At 44.1% G+C, this 24,509-nt stretch overlaps 1 protein-coding gene across 1 annotated transcript in view; it reads left to right on the forward strand.

Annotated features, from left to right (window-relative positions):
* The window catches only part of LOC144667842 (plexin domain-containing protein 1-like), a 243,499-nt gene extending 220,014 nt beyond the window's left edge, over positions 1–23,485 (forward strand). Inside the window, exons 13-14 of the mRNA XM_078529363.1 lie at positions 1,339–1,496; positions 22,094–23,485. Coding sequence (XP_078385489.1) covers positions 1,339–1,496; positions 22,094–22,213 — 278 coding nt within the window. The 3' untranslated portion in view covers positions 22,214–23,485. The remainder of the gene's footprint in view (positions 1–1,338; positions 1,497–22,093) is intronic.
* The last annotated feature ends 1,024 nt before the right edge of the window (positions 23,486–24,509 follow it).

Raw genomic sequence — 24,509 nt, forward strand, 5'->3', positions numbered from 1 at the left:
GGAGAGCCACTGTATAGAGCTTGAGTAAATCCTTCAAACGTAATTCACTGGGGGTCTTTCCCTCTGATTTCAATACGTGTGCAAGTAAGACAGCAAGCTGCAACCTGGGGTTTGAGAAATGAGGAACAAGAAGATAAGATGGTCTCAAAATGAGATGCTTCAAAGGAAGACCTTACAGAGCTTTGTAAGTGAGCCCAGACAATCCATTTCAGATCCATCAGGGTGGAAGGGCAATTAGGAAAAATATCAGGAATGGAAAGGATAAGTTCAGTGAAATCACAGAATGAAACAGGACAGAAGGGAGCCATTCAGTCCTTCATGCCTGCACGTGTATGGTGATGACTTTTTAAAATTCATTTCTGGGATGTGGGAGTCACTGGCAAGGCCAGCGTTTATTGCCCATCGCTAATTGCCCTTGAGAAGCTGGTGGTGAGCTGCCTTCTTGAACTGTTGCAGTCCAAAAGCAGCATCTACTGATGCCCCAACTACAGAGGCTGCACTTCCCAGCCATGGGAATCCAGGCCTGGGAGACGGTGACGGGAAACTCAGCCATCCTCACCCCAAAGCCACCCACATTAAGCCACTGCTACCGGTCACCAGCGAAACACTGCCCCCACGCACCCCACCCCAACCACCTCTCACTCAGGCTCCCAATCCCTGGTCTCCCGAGTTGGCACTGACAATCTCCCCGCAGAACTGGCAAGCCAGTTCCAGCGCCAACTATGACTCCCCAATCCTGGTGTCCCAGAGAACCACAAGCAGCAGCATCGAGCGGCCCAGCGGCAGCAGCTAGGGAGGTGGTGACAGGGCCTACTTGATATGATATCCCCAACCAATGGGGATGTAATGCAAGGGGCGAGTGTACATGCAGACATCTGACTTCAAGACGACATCAGGAGATAGAGTAGAGATGGCGAAAGCCAAACCCTAGCAGCCAGGAAATCTGGTTAAGGCCAGGAAACTGGAGTCATTTAAGAAATAAATAGAGGGTGTAATTCTGGAAGAGTAATATAAAATATAGCCAAATGTCTCCTTCATCTGGACCAATTTTGCTTCTTGCTTCACTGGAGAGAGAGACAGCTGAATGCAGTGTGTTGTGCATTTATTCAGCCAGTTCAGTGAGCCCTTCAAAAAACAGAAGAGAAAGACTTTCATGACCTCAGGATGTCCCAAACTGCTTTACAGCTGATGAAGTGCCTTGAAATGCTGTCACTGTTGTAATGTATAAATATTTAATGTGAAACTTCTGTTGTCAGAATGGCTGAACCTCAGCATATGACCCCTTAATTAATGAAGTTATTTACTTTTCTTCCCCTGTCTCCTTGTGTTCTCTTGCAGATATCACAGATGACAATCCCTCAGAGAAGAAAGGTCCTTTGCATACTGGTGTGGTGGTGGGCATTGTGATGGCGGTTATTGTAATCGCTGTCATTATACTGGGCATCATCTACATTACTAGTCATCCCCTGTCTCCCGCTGCCTTATTTTTTATTGAGGTGAGCTGAAATTTCTTTTGAAATACCAATTAAACGGAATGTAAGAGTGTCCCAGGAAATGCATGGGATGTCGGCCTATTCTTGCATCTGGGGGACTGATTAGCATTGAGGCAGCCATCTCAAAGGAGGATTTTTACTACACAAAATGCGCAACACAGAAACAGGCCATTCAGCCCAACTGGTCTGTGCTAGTATTTGTACTGCACATAAGCCCCCTCTCATTCCATCTGTCTCAGCCTTTCAGCTTATCTTTCTATCGCCCACTCTCTCATGTACTCATCTAGTTTCCTTTTGAAAGCATCCATTTTAAACTCCTATGGTAGCAAGTTCCACATTCTAACCACCTTCTGAGTAAAGAAACTTGTCCTGATTTCCCAATTGGACTTATTAGTAATTATCTTGTATTTATGGCACCTAGCCTTGGATTCCAAGACCCCCCCACCCCAAGTGAAACATTTTCTCCACCATTACAAAAGCAAAATACTGCAGTTGCTGGAAATCTGAAATAAAAACAAAAGAATGCAAAATACTCAGCGGGTCAAGCAGCATTTGTGGAGAGAAACAGAGTTAACGGGTGCAATTTTGTTGTTGCGTCAAGGTCTTGCCTACTGGCTGGAGAGCCGGCGAGAGACCCATGGTGCTTCCTTTGGGAAGGTCCACCGAGCCACAAACTAATCAGGCAGTGGCAAGGCCACTGGTGGGCCTTCCCCTGGAATGAAGACCCAAGGGGTGGATATCCTGCCCTAGCGAGAGCTTCCGGCCAATCAGAGGCTGGCAGCTTTTGACCTCAGCAGCACCACTGAGGATGTCGTGGCTGCTTCCGAAAGAATAACACCCGGAATTCCAGGATTGCGGAGAACCCAGGCTACAAGGTAAGTAATGTGGGTGGGGGGAGGGGGGGCTGTTTCGCAAGGTGTCGGTTGTGTCCAGGGAGACAGAGGGGTTGAAAGCAAAGGCAAGGGGCTCTCAGTGGACCTCCCCTCCCTTTCCAATGTCCAAATGTCCAGTCCCTCAATCAGGCACTAAATGCCTTTGACTGAGGGACACCCTCGAGTTGACAAGCGGCCCATAGAGGCTTACCCTGTCGTGCATGTCACTTGGTAACAGACCAACTTGCCGCTGGGTTCATCCCAGTGGCAGAGGGATGAGGCCCTTAAGTGGGCATTAATTAGCCACTTAAGGACCTCAATTGATGCCAGGTTGGGAACGTCAACCATGGGCCCTCCTGCCCGGAACTTAATTCCAGTGGAGGCGGGGTTCAGACATGTCACCTCCTGTCCGAAATAAATACCCTTCCTGCCTCCAAGCTCACCACCAGTGAGAGCAGAAGATTCGGCCCAATGCTTCTGGACCAAAAACGTTAACTCTGCTTCTCTCTCCACAGATGCTGCCTGACCTGCTGAGTATTTCCAGTATTTTGTTTTATTTCTAATTCCCCATATATGTGCTGTACAACCCATTCACCTCTAAACCTTCTATTTTACAAAGAAGGAATTATAAGGTCCAGCTTGCTCTCCATTTGGTAAATTCAGGGTCTGAGGGTTGGGCCATGGTGAAAAAGATGCTACAGTATTGTGGCCTGAAGAAGTGGGCTCAATGCTGGCAGCACTGACTTTACTTCAGGGAACATACAGTGTCTACCCTAATGGTTCAGAGGATGCATGGTGTTGGACTGGGCCATATAGATTGGAGAGGACTGGCTTTGATATTTTGGCTATGCCAACCTTGGCTATGGCAGCAATGAAGATGTACATCTGGCCTCAGTGCCATAAGCCTGAGGGTTAAAATGAACAAGACTTCCAACTCCTGCTTTCCGCCAGTGACTCCCACTGGACGCTGGACATCAGCTGACAACAAGAGCTCAATCTTGCCCTCCATGGATGGTTCATTTGCCTACACTCACTATCTAGGCTATGCATGAGGAATGGTCTCAAAAATGGCAGCAAAGATGTCCAAATGTTTGCAGAATATGTGGTATAAGATGGCACTTGTTCCACAGGGTACGCTCCTCAAATGCAGGAGTGAAATTCCGGTCACGTCTAATGCCTTTGTAATTATAATCAGGAATAAATTACCGCTCATCACCCAGAGCTTGACATTGTGAGATGAAATATGACAGTTCCAGTAATATATGTCGAAACAGGAAGGTGAGGATTGACTGGGGCAATGCGGAATGAGAGACAGTAAATTACTGACTTCTGTCAGGAAATAAAATCCCTTTTGAAATGAGCCATAATCTTAAATTAAAGTAAGCTAAACTTTGCTTTACCTACAAAAAAACTGTCTAATCCAATAGCATGTGAGACCCACAAGAACTCCACTTTAGACCTTTGAACCCCACAGTCTGTTTTGAAACTGATGGATTAAAATATAAATGTTCATATTTTTTTAAGATTCCCTATGTCATGAATATCCCGATCAATATTACATAATGTACCACAGAAACGGAATGCATTCCTGTCAAAACGTAACTGATTTGTACAGCACATGGAGAAAAATGGATTTTGTCTTTGTTTCAAGGTGACTGTGGATTACTTACCACTTTATCCACCAAGGTGAGCTTCCGACTGCATATCTGCACCATCACTAAGACTGGACTATTTCCACTCCCGTAACATCGCCCGACTCCGCCCCAGTTCATCTACTGCTGAAACCCTTATCCATGCCGTTGTTACCACTAGCCTTGACTGTTCCAACACACCCCAGGCCAGCCTGCCACATTCTGTAAACACAAGGCCTACCAGCCATTTGCCCTCATAATAACTGTTCTGTAATAATAAGTGTTGTGCGCAGGTTCAATCTCCAAATTGAAGGAAGGGTATACTTTCCTTCAAGGTGGTATAGTGAAGGTTTACTAGATTGGTTCCTGGGATCTGAGGGTTGTCCTATGATGACAGGCTGAATAAATTGGGCCCATTCTCTCTGGAGTTTAGAGGAATGAGAGGTGATCTATTTGAAACATACATGAAGGGACTCAATAGGGTAGACATTGAGAAGTTGTTTCCACTGGCTGTGGAATCTAGAAGGGGAGCAGGAGTTGGGGCACATCCTCAGGATAAGGGATTGATTATTTAGGACTGAGATGAGGAGAAATTTCTCCACTCAGAGGGTTGTGAATCTTCGCAATTTTCTGACCCAGAGGGTTATAGATGCTCCATCATTAAATATATTCATGGCTGGGATCAATAGATTTGTGATTCCTCGGGAAATCAAGGGATATGAGGAGTGGGCGGGAAAGTGCAGTTGAGACAGAAGGTCAGCCATGATTGTATTGAATGGTGGAGCAGGCTCGAGGGGCCGAATGGCCTATTCCTGTTTCTTATGTTCATGTAACAGAAAATGTTGGAAATAGTCAGCAGGCCTGGCAGCAATTGCGGAGAGGGAAACAGAGTTCGCGTTTCAGGCCAGTGACCTTTCACCAGGACTCAAAAGGAAATCAGGAAGATAGAAGGTCATTTTCTGTTTTCATTTCAAATTTCCAACATCCCCCCAGCGTTTTGCTTCTGCTGCCTGCATCCAAACCTGCATCAAGCCCTGTTCACCGATTCCCACCGTGTTCACTGATCCACACTGGCTTCCCTTAAAATACCCCGATTTTTAAATACTCAGCAATTTTCAGGTTCCTCCATGGCCTCACCACCACCACCACACCCCTCCCCCTCACTTTCTCTGTAACCTCTGCCGGCCCTCCAATATATCTGCACTCCAGAGGCATCTATTGCTTTGTTTGTTCTCCCAAACAAAGAGCAAGTTTGGGTCTCTCTGCCACACCAAGCAATAGATTTGCCAACTCAACTCAATTAATACTTTTAAATCTGAGGCCAGTCATTTTTTTGCTGGTCAATGATATTAAAGGACCGGGAATCAAGGCAGATAGGTGAGATGGGGAGTAGAAAATGGTTCAGTCATAATCTCCTTGAAAGGTGCAGAACAGGCTCAAGGGGCCCTAATCCCCTTCCAATGTTTCCATTGCCCATGGGGGGGCACTTCAGAATTCTCGCCCCCACTAGCTGCTTGAGTAAAGACACTACGCACTGTGATGCTGACCTTTGAGGAAGGTTTCGGGTTTGATCCTTGATTTGTGGTGAGTTAACCGATCACAGATACAGGCCATGTTATGGGTGTTACAATTAGCCACAGCGTTCCTCAGAGTCAAAGATGAATGTGGAATGTCCTCAGGTCCATTAGAGTACTGACAGTCACAAGTGAATTATAGCACTTAGAATATATGCCAAGAAGGAAGCAATCATTTCAGTGTACCGGTGTCTCACTATTTATTTTGAGACAAATTTTTATTTAAGTTATACCTTGACGTGACGTAGACTTGGTGACACATTTGACAAAGCCTTTATATGACACAGCAACATAAATCAAAATGAATTCCTCCATCACCAGTGTTGGCAGCACTAAAGCGATTGCCTGGAGCTGCATTTCTGAGCCCATGATCATCCAGCTCTTGTCTCAAAGTCCCAGTATCACAATCATGCAAATTGTCCCACTGGAGAGGAAGGGAATCCAACTGGTCACATTTGAGGCGGAGGGTGTCTCACTATTCACACTGTTACTGATGGCCCCTAGTAAAACAATAGGTCCCAGAGCAGGATAAAGAAAGAAATAACTTTTTTTTTTTCATTCGTTCAAGGGATGTGGGTATCCCTGGCTAGGCCAACTTGCATTTATATAGCGCCTTTCACAACTTCACGATGCTTCAAAGTGCTTTACAGCCATTGAAGTGCTTTTCAATTGTACTCACTGTTATAAAGTAAGAAAATTGGCAGCTGATTTGCACATAGCAATCCACAAACAGCAATAGAATAATGTTTAACTGAGGGTGTTGGAGGGATGAACATTGACCATCTCCCTCCGTATTGCTCTTAGCATGTCAACCTAGATCTCATGCTCAAGTCTCAGCTGTGGGACTTGAACCTAAAACCTTCTAACAGAGGCAAGGATGCTACTAGCTGAACCACTGCATGAAGTGTGCAAGAAAGAGTTTGGGCCAATGGTGCTCTACGTTGCGGGAATGCATGGTTACGATTTAATCCATTGAAATTCTCTGCTTGAATCAGAATTGTATTGCAAACCTGGATTTCCCTGGAGTTGGTTGTGTTTAAAAGTGGATGATCTCCCAGAATAAAGATACAAATGATAGTCTTTAGATACTTCCCAGGGACAACAACCTATCAGGAAGAGGAGGAAATAACAGTTTGGAAAACCTGTAATTCCATCACAATGTGGTAGAGCTAGAGGAGTATCGCCAAATTGTACTATCGCCAGATTTGCGGATGAAACAAAAATAGGCGGGAAGGCAAGTGGTGAGGTTGACGCAAAGAGTCTACAGAGGGATATAAACAGGTTAAGTAAGGGGGCAAAAAAGTGGCAGATGGAATATAATGTGGGAAAATGTGAGGTTATGCACTTTGGCAGAAAGAATAGAGGAGCTGAATGTTATTTAAATGGAGAAAGACTGTAGAAGGCTGCAGCACAGAGGGATTTGGGGGTCCTTGCGCATGAATCCCAAAAAGCTAACATACAAGTTCAACAGGTAATAGGGAAGGCAAATGGAATATTGGCCTTTATTTCAAAGCGAATGGAGTATAAAAATAGGGAAGCCTTATTAAAACTATACAAGGCACTAGTTAGACCACACCTAGAATACTGTGAACAATTTTGGTCCTCTTACCTAAAGGAAGATATACTGGCATTGGAGGCAGTCCAGAGAAGTTTTTCTAGGTTGATTCCGGGTATGGAGGGATTTTCTTATGAGGAGAGGTTGAGTAGGTTGGGCCTGTACTCATTGGAGTTTAGAAGAATGAGAGGCGACCTTATTGAAAATATAAGATTCTTAGGGGGCTTGACAGGGTAGATGCTGAGAGGTTGTTTCCCCTTGTGGGAGTGTCTAGGACCAGAGGGCATAATCTCAGAGTAAGGGGTCGCCCATTTAAAACAGAGATGAGGAGGAATTTCTTCTCCAAGAGGGTAGTTAATTTGTGGAATTCTTTACCGCAGAGGGCTGTAGTGGCTGGGCCGAATGGCCTACCTCTGCTCCTCCATCTTAAGGTCTTATAGGAGAAATGGAGACAATTTTCTTTTAAGTTATTTAACACCAGAGAAAATGTCCAAAATTACAAAAGCATCGTGAAGGTAAATTGGGAGAAAGTATTTCTGCTGGTTGGTGAACCAGTAACTGGAGGACATAAATTTAATATCCTCAATAGTTCGAAGAGAGGGGTTAGGAAGATTTCTTGTAAGTTTAGGTGGTTGAAGGAATGCCCCATTTCCCTCCCTGCTGCCCCACCAGCAACACTGACAGAACCAAAATCCATAACAGCCTTTATATTTAAAAGCTTCAAAGGGTATGGACTAAGTAGGCAACTCCCTCAAAGTGCTTACACTGACCTCTTTCTGCATTGCAAATGCTGTGAGCACCAACTACGATGCTTTAACCTAATTGTCCAGAAGCCAGTGTTGAGCCTAAAGGTTGGCAGCCAGAGTTTACCATTCTTCAACTGAAAATCTTCATGTGAACTGTACCCTGGGGAAGGTGTTGCTTCTAATCTTGAATTTTAATATATTCGCAACTGGGTCGTATTTCTTCCATTATAGCACTCAGGTGCTTAATGAAACGAACACTGGCATTTCCAATGATCCTGGTGTCCAGATATTAAAAATAAAATTAGTCCAATGGGAGCCATCATCTTCTGGTCTCTCTAATGAGGGTTCAGTCTTGCCATCACCAACATCTCAGGCTGAATCGGGCAGGGCTCGCTGTTAATAAAACAAAAGAAGAAAGATTTGTATTTATACAGCGCTTCTCACAACCACCGGACATCTCAAAGTGCTTTACAGCCAATTAAGTACTTTTTGAAGGGTAGCCACAGTTGTAATGTAGGAAACGTGGCAGCCCAGCCAGTGTGCACACAGAAAGCTCTCAAAAACAGCATTATGATAATGGCCAGATAATCTGCTTTTTGTGACATTGATTAAGGGATAAATATTGAGCGGGACACCAGGGATGATTCCAAGTGCCATTGGATCATTTACATCCACACTAGCAGGCAGATGGGGGCCTTGGTTCAAAAGACAGCACCTCCAACAGTGCAGCATCCCTTCAGCGCTGCACTGGAGTGTCAGCCTTGATTTTTGTCCTCAAATCTTGGAGTGGGACTTCAACCCAAAACCTTGTAATTCATGGTGCTACCAACTGAGCACAGGTGACACACATTCTTTGACTGGAATCTCCCTGCTATCGACTGTGACCTGTTTAAGTTCATCCCCCTATTAGCACTCACACAACATATAAGACCAGCACTGCACAATACGAACGACTCTGCATTAAGACAATACAATTCTGTGTGCTTGTCCAGATTTCTCTGCTTACTTAACATTTCAAAGAATTAATACATCAGTTGATGAGTTAAACAAAATTTAGACAGAGGGATCAATGTAACGCATGAAAGATAGTCACAGGGGGCCGGAATCTTCCATTCTGGAGTTTGGTGCCCGACACAGAAATGGAAGTGATTTCTGCTGGGGTGTGGGGTGTGCGGTGGTGAGAGGGCTGACCATGTGCTATCTTGCGCCATTCAGCTCATTAAGTACGCACCCGCGCGTAGCTCACCGATTCTTGCAGTTGGGGCAGGCAGGAAGTCACTGTCCCCGCCATTACATCATGGGGTCGAGGGTCTGGGCACCATATTTATCCCTTCCACCTTTGCCCAGCCACTGCTCCACCCTTCCTCCCTCATCCCCCACGCAACTTGCACCGCCACCACCCAGCCTCAAGCATCAGCTAGCATTTACAGACCCTCCCTGAAAGGACAATGCAGCAGCAGCTCATAGAGTCATAGAGGTCTACAGCACAGAAAAAGGCCCTTCGGCCCATCGAGTCTGCACTGGTCAAACAAGTACCTAACTATTCTAATCCCATTTCCCAGCACTAGGCCCATAGCCTTGTATGCCATGGCATCGCAAGTGTACATCCAAATACTTCTTAAATGTTATGAGGGTTTCTGCCTCTACCACCCTTTCAGACAATGAGTTCCAGATTCCCACCACCCTCTGGGTGAAAAGATTCTTCCTCATATCCCCTGTAAGCCTCCTGCCCTTTACCTTAAATCTATACCCCCTGGTTATTGATCCCTCCACCAAAGGGAAAAGTTCCTTCCTGTCTACCCTATCTATGCCCCTCATAATTTTATACACCTCAATCATGTCCCCCCTCAATCTCCTCTGCTCCAGGGAAAATAACCCCAATCTATCCAATCTCTCCTCATAACTAAAACTCTCCAGCCCAGGCAACATCCTGGTAAATGTCCTCTGCACTCTCTCTAGTGCAATCACATCCTTCCTATAATGCGGATTCCAGAACTGCATGCAATACTCTAGCTGTGGCCTAACCAGCGTTTTATACAGTTCCAGCATAACCTCCCTGTTCTTATATTCTATGCCTCGGCTAATAAAGGCAAGTATCCCATATGCCTTCTTAACTACCTTATCTACCTGACCCGCTACCTTAAGGGACCGGTGGACATGCGCACCAAGATCCCTCTTATCCTCGGTATTTCCCAGGGTCCTATCATTCATCGTATATTCCCGTGCCTTGCTTGTCCTGCCCAAGTGCATCACCTCACACTTATCCGGATTAAATTCCATTTGCCACCGATCAGCCCATCTGACCAGCCCGTCTATATCTCACCACTGACCGTGGAAGAGGTCTGCCTCACCAGGTGCACACCACTTCTGTGCAATCGTAAAAGTGAACATTCTGGAGGAGGAGCTTAATTCCGGCAAGCTGGCCCTTTAATGAGCATGTGTGACATGCTGATGCTTGCAAAGGAGTTTCCTGACATTGTTCAGCGCGAAGCCTTTAAAGTCCTGAGAACTTAATTGCTAAAGCTCATCCCGCCATCGGGAAACTGATTTTTGGCTTCCCCCCCCGCAAATTAAGTTCCCCCGCTTGCCGAGCTTCCTGCTGCTGGTGGGACTGGAAGATTCCTCGGGGATCCAATGGGATGCGTTAGTCAGCTTTCAACCCTACCAGTCAGCCTATCACACGAATGAAGCCTGGAGGAGTAGCTCTGTCTCTAGGGACTGGGTTTCTACTCACTTGGCTGCAGATAATGCAATGGAACATGGTCTGACAGAATGAGTTGTGTCCTGGTTATGTTAGTAGCCAATAAGGCTTAACTATTAACTGAGATAGTGTAAATTCAAATCCCACCTTGGCAATTTGAGAATTTGAAATTCAGTTTAAAAAAAAAACAGCTTTTGTGAGATATCTAAGACATCTGTTCCCCTCCAATTCTTGCCTTTTGTGTATCCCCTAATTTAATTGTTCTGCCATTGACAGCCGTGCCTTCAGCTGCCTAGGTCCTAAGCTCTGGAATTCCATCCTTCAACCTCTCTGTCTTTCTGACTCCCCCTTCACTTTTAAGACACTGCTTAAAACCTACATCTTTGACTAAGCTTTTGGTCTCCTGCCCTAATATGCATTAATGTGCCTCAATCGAGACTTTCAATAGGGCATTAGATGATTATTTGAATAGAAATAATGTACAGGGGTACAGGGAAAAGGCAGGGCAATGACACCAGGTCATAATGCTCATTTGGAGAGCCAGCGTAGGCACGATGGGCTGAATGGCCACCTTCTGTGCTGTTAAATTTCTGAGATTCTGTGAATATTTCCTACTGTGGCTCAGTGTCACATTTTGTTTGATAATCACTCCTGTGAAGCGTCTTGGGACATTTTATACATTAAATGCTCTTTATCACTAAAGGTTGGGTCAGGTCAGCCAGAAAAAAGCAAACCAAATACTTAGGGCTGGAAGTTTTGCTGAGCGGGCGGGCACATGCTGAGTGTAAAAATGCTCAAGCGTAAAATGACGTGTGATGATGTCGCGCGAGCATCCTGACATCATCGCGCACTCGCACGATATTTCAATCGGCAGGAGAGCGCGCGAGTTGGCAGCCTGCCTGCCAACAATTAAAAGGTCTTTTAAGGCCATTAAAGATTTAACTAAATGTTATTTTTCACTGTCCGTCCTACCTTACGGTTGACAGGCAGGCGAAAAGGCCAAGCGGCCAATGCACTATTTAGGAAACCTCATCCATGGGCAGGATGAGGTTTCCAACAGCAATTAAAAATAAAATATAAATTTTAACATTTCATTAAGAACATGTCCCTGCTCGTGTGACAGAGTCACATGAGGGGACATGTTTTTTAACGATTTAAAATTGTTTATTTTTAATCCTTGAACTCTTCATCTCCCTGAGGCAGCTCTGTGTCTCAGGGAGCTTTTCCAGGATAGAATAGAAAAGTAGGGAAGTTATGTGCAGCCTGCACATTGAACCTTGGTTAGACCACACTTCGAGTACTGCATGTAGTTCTAGTCACCACATTATATAGAGGAAATTGAGTTATTCGAGACAGTGCAGGGAAGATTTACAAGAATGGCACCAGGAATGTGTGGGTATACATATCAGGAAATGATTGACAGGCTGGGTCTCTCTCCTGAAAAAAGAAGGCTAAGGGATGACCTAATAGAGGTCTTTAAAAATATGGAAGGTTTTGACAGAGTGGATCCAGAGAGAATGTTTCCTCTTGTGGAGAAGAGCAGAACTAGAGGCCGTCAATATAAGGTAGTCACCAAGAGATCCAATAGGGAAGTCAGAAGAAACTTCTTCACACAAAGAGTGGTGAGAATGTGAAACCCGCTACCAGAGGTTGTGGTTGAAACAAATAGTGAAGCATTTAAGGGGAAACCAGAAAGCATATGAGGGAGAAGGAATAGATGCCTGTGGTGGAAGATATATATACGGGAGTAGGCTCGATTGGAGCGTGCACTCTGGCATAGATTGATTGGGCCACATGGCCTGTTTCTGTGCCATTTAATCCTATGTAATATAAATACAAGTTGATGTTGTTATTAGTATAGACTAAGCGGCATGTAAGTACGATTGCAACATTCGTACAAGCACAAAATTAGTTCTGAAAACAACATTACCGAGGTTGCATTAGATGAAGGGCACAGTGTAGCCACTTGACTATCATCTTGTGGTTGCAATTGAACAGGATATAGTATTTTTAAAAACCCTACCCAGTGGGAAGGAGCAAGTGTGTCTAGCGATTCAAGCTGTGATCTGAAGAACAAACTGATTGACATGAGTGTTTGGTTTTTGTAAATTCAACCCATGAAAGCTGCACATAGCAACTCTGATGAGATATGCAAACTGGAAATTGAGTATGCTGACAATATAGCATTGTCCTGTGTACCATCACCTTCTAATTACTTGTGGCTCTCAAGTGTCTTTATCCCTAAGTGGTGCACATTCAAATGGCACGTTGCTTTTTAACCATGCTCCTTAGGAGACAAGAAACCATATTATAAACTGAGCATCATCATTATTTCCTCAAAGCACATGGCATACAGCAGCAATCAGTTTCATTCTTGTTACAAAGCATAGATAAATGAATACCATTACACAGCGGCTCTGCTGTAAGGGTTTCAGCACAATAGAGAGCACTTTAGAGCACTTGTTAGAAGAATTCAATCCAATGATGAACTTTATCCATACAAATCTATTCTTTTCACTGCATAGTTATTTACCACATATAAATCAATTTCACATGATTAACTCTTTATCTCAGATCATAATTTCAGTCCGGGGTTATCCAAGATAGATTTTCTGCTCTCTGTGTACTTTGTTTACAGCCTCTCATTGCAAGCCAATTTAATGGACAAAATCAGAGGACATCATTCCATCCACAGCAGACTTTCCCCTTAAACATTTTTTCACTTATAAAAAGCTGAACTGAAAATGCAAAATTCCTGCCACCTACAAGCTGGTGTTGCACCAGACTTTGGTCTTGAAGTTCTGCAGAAGCTCTGCCAATAGCTCCAGCAGCAGACCAGTAGAATCCCCATAGAAGTTCAAGGCCATTGTATTAACTACAACCTGAAATAGCTCTGGTGGCAATACAGTTTCAAGTACAACTACACTAGCAATTTAAGGAACAATTATTGGTTAATACATGGGCCAACGCATGAAAAAAAAAGTTGATACCAAGCTGATTAATTGCTTCAAAATGTAGTTGCAAAAATATCTGATTGGGAACGGGCTTGGAGGATGAGTGTAGACAGGTTTTTATGGGATGTGGATGTCACTGGCTAGACCAGCATTTATTGCCCATCCCTAATTGCCCTCAAGAAGGTGGTGGTGAGCTATCTTCTTGAACCACTGCAGTCCATGTATCCTAGGAACACCCAGAGTGCTGTTAGGAAGGGTATCTCCCTATCGCTCTTTGTACCATTCCTCATCAACTCGTTCTCCCTCTGAGAAACACCCTGGAATATCAACTAAGTTAAAGGTGCTACTTTGTTGTTGACTCAGATATTCAGATTTTCCATAAAATACCATCTTTGAGACTGGGAAACAGGAGCAAGAGTGTTGGCCATGGAAGACAGTAGACCAGAGTTGAATTTGTTGAGGTGAGGATAGATGTATATTCTGGAGTTGTTGCTTGATTGCCTTTAGGATTCTTGTATTATCTATACTCGACTTTCCATCTGGAGATTATTTGAGTTGCGTAGATAGAATCAGTAATGCAGTGGATTGTACCCACTCTGTGAACAGAGTGGGCTTTGATGGGCTGAATGCTTTGTATTGTTCCATGTTTTTTTTAAATTTGATAAATCATTCCAGGAATCAAGTCCAGTTAAAAATCCATTTAATTAACCAATTATTTTAATTACCAGTTTTGCTAAGATTTTCTTAAGTAGTAAAATAGTAACCAGGGTTATAAAGAGCGCATTTACAGTGTTGCTACACATAGTGCACGGAAGTCTTCCTAGGTATTCTTGCTAAGGAAATAATTGCACAACATTGCAACACCCAAGAGCCAGTCGTGAAAATCACAGTTCTAGCTGAGCTAATACAAGTCAAATTCAACTTAAATTGAATGGAATCTCCATTATACTTCATAGCGGAGAGGATCGGCCATTGCTACCTCTCGCCTCTGAGTCAGTAGATTGTAGATTCAAATCCCACACCTGAGACTTGAGCACAAAATCTAGCCTGATACCTCAGTGCGGAACTGAGAGAGTGCTGCACTTTCAGGGGGTGGCGTCTTTTGGATAAGGTATTAAACTGAGGCCCCCCTCTGCTCTCTCAAGTGAATGGAAGTGATTCTATGGCACTATTTTGGAGAAGAGCAGAGGAATTTTCCCCAGCTATCCCTCAAACAACATCACCAAGACAGCTCTGATCATTGCTGTTTGTGGGCTTTTGCTTTGCAGAAATTGGCCGCAGTTACATTATAACATTACATTACGAGTGACTAGACGTCACGATATATTTCATTGACTGTAAAGCACTTTGAGATGTGCCAGGGTTATAAAAGGCAAGAAATAAATGCAAGTTCTTCCTTTCTTGTTGGCTAATAGAAATTGGCAAATCACCGACTTTCTTTGAAACACGATCCTACATTTGTGGTGCACAGAAATGAAGATGAGCACAATGCAGATAAAAGAAATGTTTTATTCACCAAGAAAAGCTGATGAAATACAGATTAAAGATGAAGTTGTACAATGAGACTCACGTCCCACACAAGGCTTTGTCCTGCAAGAGTGCCAGTATTTAATTGAGATGGACAATAACAGGAGTTCAGGTTGTAAATTAAACAACCCTAAGGAACAAATAGGGTATTTTTCTTAACTTTACACATAAATAAACGTCCATGTCAAGTGACTGAACCAATCGATGGCCAACTTAGTCATGTAGATCCCTTTCTAAATCATCACTCAGGTACAGTACAGGCATGCTGAAGAAAGTTGTAACTGTCGGCCTGTCAAAACTTCAGCAAGGGGGCCCACTACACTGATAATAAAATCTCCGAGGGCTTGGTTCAGGGGATTCTGTGAGTCTTCTGCCAAAATTACAGTGGACAAGTGGCAGAATCTCCACAAAAAGTCACCGTATTGTTGTCAACCCTCTAAGATGACCTGGAGTCTCCAGGAGTTGAGATTAATCTCCAGACACCCTTGCAAGCAATTCTGGAGAAAATTCCTGGGGGCCTCCTTAAAACAATTTCTTTTTCCATTTCCTTTGAACACTTTTGTTTTTCAGTTATAAGAATGTTACAGGTGCCGGGGTAGGGAAATGAAAGGCCGCTTGTTTGACAGCCAGGTAATGAAGAGTCTGCTTTCCAAATGGTGAAAAGCAAGGATGGACAGGTCAAGCGACCAATGTTGGAAGTGTGAGCGTGGAGTAGTTGGAGGTCAGATTCTGCAGTCCTCTGGAAAACAGCCCATTCATGAGCTGGCAATCCTAAATTACATTCTCATGTCTTTACCAGGTGAGGACAAGCTGCCCTTGGCCAAGCATACAGAATCACAGAATTGTTGCAACACAGAAGGAGGCCATTCAGCCCATCATCTTTGCACCAGCTCTTCAAATGAGCAGTTCACCTAGTGCCATTCCCCTACCTTCTCACCATAACCTTGCAAATTCTTCCTTTTCGGTTATCAGTTTAACTCCCTTTTGAATGCCTCAATTGAACTTGCCTCCACCACACTCTCAGGCAATGCATTCCAGATCCTAACAACTCGCTGTGTGAAAAAGTTCTTCCCGATGTTGCCATTGTTTCTTTTGCCAATTACTTTATATGTGTACCCTCTCGCGCTCGATCCTTTCAGGAGTGGGAAGTTTTTCCCTATCTACTCTGTCCAGACCCCTCATGATTTTAAATAACTCTATCAAATCTCCTCCCAGCCTTCTTTTCTCCAAGGAAAACTGTTCCAATCTTTCAAATCAATTTACATAACGGAAGTTCCTCATCCCTGGAAGCATTCCCTTCTCTGCACTCTCTCCAATGCCTTCATATCTTTACTAAGGTGCGGCGCCCAGAACTGGATGCAATGCTCCAGTTGAGGCCAAACCAATGTTTGATGCAAGTTTAACGAAATCGCCTTGCTCTTGTACTCTATGCCCCTATTAATAAAGCTCAGGATACTGTATGCCTTATTAACCGCAATCTCAACCTGTCCTGCCTTATGCACATATACACCCAGGTCCCCCTGGCCCTGCACCCCCTTTATTTTATATTGTCACCCCGTGCTCTTCCTACCAAACTGAATTGCTTCACATCAGGTCTACCCTGCCTGCCAACACAGTGAATATTTATGACCTCTATTTCTGCCTTTAAACGCAATGTGGTGATGATTTAATGTGGAAAAGAAAGGCTGTAAAATAGCAGTTGTTAAACTTGTAAATTTTCAGCTCTTCAGAGTGCAATTTCTTTGTTGGCTTTTGCTGGACTTGAAAGCCAACAGCAAAATGAACAGCAAGCACATTACAAAGGCAGATGATTCCAAGGAAACAGAATGACCTCTACCCTTCTCCTTTCCCAAATCACTTTTTCCACTCTTTGTAAAACAGAGTATTAAGTCATCTATCATTTTACTTATTAGTGGTCTGTGCTTATAAAAACCATACATTCTGGCAGCAGGGCAAGTCCCTAATGGCCTGTTTCTAGTTATAACTGTTCTTAGCATCTCTAATAGACAGTATTAAAGATTATAAAAACAGAATTACCTGGAAAAACTCAGCAAGTCTGGCAGCATCGGCGGAGAAGAAATCAGTCAACGTTTCGAGCCCTCATGGCCCTTCAGCAGAACTGAAGCATAGTTTCAACAAGGGAGAAATATAAATTGGTTTAAGGTGGGTGGGGGGGAAGAGACACATTGAGGGTGTGGTGTGAGCAGATAATGAAAAGATGTCAGAGACAAAAGGGTCAAAGAGGTGTTGAAGGTGGTGGTTTTGTCTGAGAAAAGTGCTAATTAAGAATGCAAGACAGGATATTCAAAGTACAGCTCTAGTGGGGGTGGGGTGGAAAGACTAAAGGTTTTAGTTTTAGATTTAAAAATAATGGAAATAGGTGGGGAAAGAAGAATCTATATAAATTATTGAAAAAAAAGGCGGGTGGGGGGGGGAAAAGAAACGGGGTGGGGATGGGGGGAGGGGGAGTTTAAGATCTAAAGTTGTTGAATTCAATATTCAGCCCAGAAGGCTGTAAAGTGCCTAGTCGGAAGATGAGGTTTGCGTTGGGCTTCACTGGAACAATGCAGCAAGCCAAGGACAGACATGTGGGCAAGAGAACAGGGTGGAGTGTTAAAATGGCAAGCGACAGGGAGGTTTGGGTCTTTCTTGCGGACAGACCGCAGGTGTTCCGCAAAACGGTCGCCCAGTTTGCGTTTGGTCTCTCCAATGTAGAGGAGACCGCATTGGGAGCAATGAATGCAGTAGACTAAGTTAGGGGAAATGCAAGTGAAATGCTGCTTCACCTGAAAGGAGTGTTTGGGCCCTTGGACGGTGAGGAGAGAGGAAGTGAAGGGGCAGGTGTTGCATCTTCTGCGTGGGCATGGGGAGGTGCCATAAGTGGGGGTTGAGGAGTAGGGGGTGATGGAGGAGTGGACCAGGGTGTCCCGGAGGGAACGATCCCTACGGAATGCCGTCAAGGGGGGTGAAGGGAAGATGTGTTTGGTGGTGGCATCATGCTGGAGTTGGCGGAAATGGCGGAGGATGATCCTTCGAATGCGGAGGTGTATTTTTAATGCTGGCCTGTTTAAATGAGTGCATATTATGCATTAACAACAAGCGTTGGCTCTGGTCCTTAGATTACTGACAAAATGGCAATAGCTGCTCTGCGATTGGAGTTATTGCCCTTGACATAGGAAGAGAAAAAACAGCTCATGATCATTATCCACTGAGCTCTGGTGGAATTGGACAGGTGTGTAGTCATTAGGTATGGAAAGGATTGTGTGAATCAGTCCATTAAAGAGCCACTTACTGGCTAACCTCATGCACAGAGATTAAGGGGAGCTAAATAAGCACAAATGAGGGACACAGGAAAAGAAGATTATGCTGACAGGGTTAGATGAAGAGTGGTACAAGGAGATTCATGTGAAATGTAAACACTAGTATAGGCCATTGGGACCAAATGGCCTGTTTCAGTGCTGTGCATTCTATATAATTCTGTATAAAAGGTTGGTCACTTGAACATGTGTCCTGGGCATCAACCTTCTTCCTGAGAAGAGAACAATTAGAGTCAAACAATTGATGAATCTAGAACACTTACTGCCAACATTTACTTTGTTTCCCCCACAGGGAGAGCTCTATAAATAAACTATCCCCATAGAAAATCTTCCTTTAGGAAGCTTGACCCCAAACTAAAGTTCCCAGTAATTAGTTTCTGTCTATTTCCTTTTGTGTTTCACCATTGCAAATATCTGTTGGAGACTGTGTAGCTTGTTTGACCCCCCTGCAAATGCCCCACCCAGTCAAATCACCTATTTTTACCATCTCTAATATCTCAAGAAAATGCAAAAGAAATATTAATGTTTGTATGATTTATTGCATGCAGCCATGCCCAGGAGACTAACCTTTAATTCCTGGAAGGTTGGCAACCCCACCCGTTCCTCGCAGGCACTCCTTGCAAACACTGGGGTAGGAAATTATACATTTTCTTCCCAATGAACTGTGCTTGACTCCTTATTTTGGCATTCCTCTTCCCTCCCCATTAAAGCATTGCCAACACCCTCTGTACCCCCCTTGATCAGTTTTGCTTTGGCTTGGAAAGTTTTGGATGCCAGGATGTAACTGGAGTGATTTTGTTACCTCCCCTTGTAAGCTGACCATTAGAGACTGTGGGTGAGTTTTATTTCTACTAGTTCCATTGACTTCCTCACTTATCTCACTGTATGAGACTGAGCAAGCTTAAACCAGGGACGTTAGTTTGCTGTGACTCCACCCTAAGGTCACACCATTATAGTCTCTGTCAGTGCTGAGTTCATTGTCATCGTGGGCCAGCCTTTAGCTACCTGTGGGACTCACACAGACAACCTCCAAACCCACCAATGAATGGAATCACACACTTGTGCACAGTCAACCCATGTTCAATAGTAGTACGTCAATGCATTATTTTGTACCGTTTCAGCTCAGCCCGGAGTATTTGGGAGTCAGTCGGATTATGTAGCCTTTTCCCTCATGGCAGCACAGCCAGCAATTTTAAAAAGCACACTACAACCTGTAATGTTCAGGAGTCTGTTATTCACCGTTCTTTAGATCCGCCTCCCATCAGTTCCTGCATTGACTCTTAGATCAGCTACAAAGTCATTGAAAACATTGCACAGCGGAAGGCAGAAACACGTCATTAGCCCAACAACAACTTGCTTTTTATATAACGCCTTTAATGTAGTAAACCATCGCAAGACACTTTCACAGGAGTGTTATCAAACAAAATTTGAAACTGAGCCCCGTGAGGAGATATCGGATCCGGTGACCAAACGCTTGGTCAAAGAGGGAGGTCTTAAAAGGAGCAAAGAGAATGAGAGAGACATAGGGGCTTAGGGAGGAAGTTCCGGAGCGTAGGGCCTTTGCTGCTGAAGGCCACCAGTGGCGAAGCAATTAAAATTGGGGATGCTCAAGAGGCCGGAAGCACAGATATTCAGGTCTTTGTTAGTGTTTATGCTCCATATGGGCCTCTTCCAACCCCTCCTCATCTCACCATGTCAGTGTAACCTTCTGTTCCTTTCTCCCTCGTATGTCCCATTTGATCCCTGGCGTTCTGGGCTTTATATGCAGGGCTATATAAGAGATTGTTTAGGCCACGTTGCTTCGGGGTATTGCGTGCAGCTCAGGACATCTCATCGTACAAAGGATATTAGAAATTTGAAAAAGATTTTAAAAATCCACTAGAATGATAGGAAGAAAGACATACAAAAGCTCAAAAAATTGGAGCTTTTTTCCCCCACTGGAACAGAGCGGAATCAATGAAACAACCTTTCACTAATTTCCCAAAAACTTTCAATGAATTTGAAAACATTTATTAGATTCCCAATTAACCCTTCACATTCCGTTTCCTGGAACTGGAGTGGGTTAGAACTTGCCCTGGGCAGTGACACAAAGTGAGAGAGCCGGCTGACAGCACGTTTTACACCCGCCAGATTTCTTTTCTGAAGTTGACTTCAAAGTGTAAGAGCTGTCCGAATGGATCTTCCCCTGGATCACCTGAGTGAAGCACAAAGAGGAAAATTGGCAGGGAAAGATCCCACATTTTCAATGCAGCCCAACTGATTTTCCGATTGGTGTTGCGTGCAGTCAAAGATTTACGCTCATGCTAAAGAGGAAATTCTGCCCCATCTAATCTAACCTCATTTCCCTACCCATTCCCAGTAATCATTTATACTCTTTCTTAAACACTGATCCAATTCCCTTTTAAATCCAGCTCTCGTCTCTGCCTCATTTGTAACAAGATTTTCCATATTCTGGAAAGCTTCCATGCGGAAAGATCTCTTCTAATTTTTCTTTGCACTCCAAGGATGAAAATGTTCCCTAGTTACGGATTCTCCAAACCAACAGAAACAGTATTTCACTACTTAGGATCTCAAATCTTTCATGAATTTTTAAAATCTCCATCAGACGATTCTCTATTCCAGTGACCAAGGGTTTTTTTTGAGTCTTTCAGCATAATTAAATGATGAATTCTTCATCATTTCTGGGCCCATGACAAGCATCAATATGAGGCTCACAAATTTCTACATAGGCATTGAGTGACACAGAATTTACACCACAGAAACAGGCCATTAGAGCCCTTCCACCCCTTTTGAACAACCATGTCACCATATCCTTTTATTACTTCCTCCCTCGTGTGTTTGTCTGGGGGCTTCCCTTAAATGCATCCATGCTATTCATATTAATTATTCCACATATTGGTGAGACCCATGTGTTTTTTATTCACTCATAAGCCAGCATTTATTGCCCATCTCTAATTGGCCTTGAGAACTGAGTGGCTTGCTAGGCTAGTTAAGAGTCAACCACATTGCTGTGGGTCTGGAGTCACATGTAGGCCAGACCAGGTAAGGACGGCATCAGTGAACCAGATGGATTTTTAACTCGAGAATGGTTTCATGGTCATCATTAGACTTTTAATTCCAGGTTTTTATTGAATTCAAACCCGGGTCCCCAGAGCATTTCCCTGGGTATCTGGATTACTAGTCCACTGACAGTACTACTACATCACTGCCTCCCCTGGACAGAGAAGGTTTTCCTCAATTCCAAATTGTTTTTATTAGTGACTATCTTATATTTATGGATTCTAGTTTTGGTCTCCTCACAAGGGGAAACATGTTCTCTATGCCTACCCTATAAAACCCTTCCATAATCTTACAGACTCCTATTAGGTCACCCCTCAGCCTTCATTTCTCTAGAGAAACAAAGGCGGCAGCCAGTTCAACCTTTCCTGATAGGTATAACCCCTAAGTTACGCTATCAATCAAGTAAACATTCATTTTCACCTCCGCAGAGACTCTGTATCCTTTCTGGAGCACGTTCTGCTACTCGTATGCTTCTGTGTTTAAGGAACACAAATAATAAATGACAAAAAGTCATCGACCTTGTTATTGGCTCTGTTTCTCTTACAGATGATGCCTGACCTGCCGAGTATTTCCTGCATTTTTGTTTTTTTTTTCAGATTTGCAACATCCATGGTATTTTGCTTTTTTAAAGATAATAAATTGCTTTTTGTTATCTTCACCCAGCGTCGCTCCCACAGGTGGCCAGCAATGAAGTTCAGAAACAATGCTGGACATCCTACCTACACCGAGGTAGAGCCAATGGGTCACGACAAAGAGGGATTCCTGGAAGCTGAACAGTGCTGAAATCCACCGAGAATGAAACACTTGGCTGGACAAAATGGCCATGGACTTCCAAAATCATGACATACAGAGCTGTACTCTACTCATTTCTCAGCTACTGTCTGTGGAGGATTACCTTGCAAACCAGCCTCATGCAAATGATGGAATATTGTCACACTGCTAACAGGCAATCGTACCCATGTCAGCAAGAGACATTTATTATAGTATATATGAAGAATAAGTTACAACTGAGTATATGTACATTTATTTCTTTGAGAACCAGTTGTGTTCAGATCCATATATATATTATATATATAAGACATACCAGGGTATAGGTGGACCTTATACAATGGAACATTATCACCCACTTTGCTGGGGAAGTGGGTGGAATTTTGATTTGATTTATATAATTTATATAGTTCAGTGAATACATCTTGTGTCTCATCCCTCCCTCTCCACCCCCCAGAGATACAGGCTGTGCACTTCTCTGATGCCAATAATTTGGCAGATGATTCACACTCATGGCATCGCCAGTGCCAACCCGCTCCCCTTGCCTGTGCCCCTGAAGGTATCACCTCATTGCTGGGTTGTGGTCCCACATATCTGCAGTTCCTCATCCAAGCCGCTGTGTTTAATGTGCACGCTTAGTGGGTCTGTAGGGTATTCAGTAACATGTAGAGGAACACAACTGAGATCGTTCTGCCCACCGGTCACACATGCATATGCACATACATGTGCGCACGCACAATAAGCCTACATTAATGCAGAAATGTGGAAGCACACGCATGTGTATATATGCGCACACACATGCATGTATAAAATACACACACATACTTATACACACACATATGCAAACAGTTAAATGCGCACACACACACCATTTTTCAGCACAGATCACTGGGGATTGACCAGGAGCAGGAAGCCCTCCAGACTCATTGACCTCTCCCCCTGGTCCAGGGGCTCTCTGGCCAGTTGCAGTGCCCCTCCTGCCACCCCAGCTGAGGTCAGATAACATGTCACAATCCAGGAACTGAAAGAGGGACCATCATGATCTGTTTACCAAACCACATGGCGCATTCACCCACTGAACCCATTGGGGGAGCGTATTTCTAATTAATTGCATCGTGTACACAGCCTTCGGTAAGGAAAGGCAAAAAGGCTTGTGAGCATTTACCTTCAAATAGCATTTGTAAAATTCAAGAGCAGATTCTGCGTGTCTTGTTATCAGAGTTGATCATTGCTGTAATTGCCTCATGTCTCATTTGTTCTGGTGCAAATATAGCTTTCAAAAGGTTACTTTGTATCTGCCTGCTCTTTGAAGTGTAGTCACTGTTGTGATGTAGGAATTGTGGCAGCCGATTTGCACAAATTATGGCCCACAAACAGCAACATTTATGATCAGATAATCTGTTCTCTTGATGTTGGTTGAGAGGATATTCATTGAATATATTCAAGGCTGAGCCAGTTATATTTTGATCGACCAGGGTGTCAAGGGTTATGGGGACAGACAGGAAAGTGGAGTTGAGGCCACAATCAGATCAGCTGAATGCCGGAGCAGGCTCGAGTGGCAGAACGGCCTACTCCTGCTCCTAATCCTTGTGCTCTTGTGACAAGGACATTGGGGATAACTCCCCGTATTCTTCTTTGAGGTAGTACGATAGGTTCTCCTCTGTCTAGCTGAGAGGTCAAAGGGGGCCTCAGTTTAGTATCTCATCTGAAAGGTGGCACCTCCAACAGGCCAGCAATCCCTTGGGATAAACTCAAGTCACTGGATGAGGACTACAGCCTACAAACTTCCAACTCACCGGTAAGAGTGCTACCTGTGGAGCCTCACTTGACCCCTATTTAATGCAACGTTCCTGCTCTGGAGTTGCTGGCTATGCTGGGCTTTAGTTCCATAGACACCAGCCACCGACTGGTTCTCTCGCCCAGGTAGGCCTTTCACCCAAGCAGCAGGAGAAGAGGTGCCCAGCCCAAATCATGCCCTGGTTCCCAGTGCATGTCCACGTGTCCTTTCCGGGAGGGATACTTGATGGGGTGGGGTCCGTTTCTGCTTCTGAAGCATTTCCTGAGTCAGGAAGGGAGGGGGTTGGGGAGACAATTGTGAAGAGAATAAAATTAGGAAGGAAGAATAATCAATAGCAGGTACTGCACACCCTTCACTCTGCCATCTCTTCAATTAGATCAAAGTTTCTGAACCCAAAGTTGTTGCTGGATTCAGGATTCCTCCCCGCAGCAAATAACGTGAGTGATAGAGAAAAATTACCCACATCAACTACTCCTCACTGAACTTCAGGCAGAACTGGCTTGGCTGGGCAAT

This window comes from Cetorhinus maximus, chromosome 25 (assembly GCF_964194155.1).
Source record: "Cetorhinus maximus chromosome 25, sCetMax3.hap1.1, whole genome shotgun sequence".
Taxonomy (NCBI): Eukaryota; Metazoa; Chordata; class Chondrichthyes; order Lamniformes; family Cetorhinidae; genus Cetorhinus; species Cetorhinus maximus.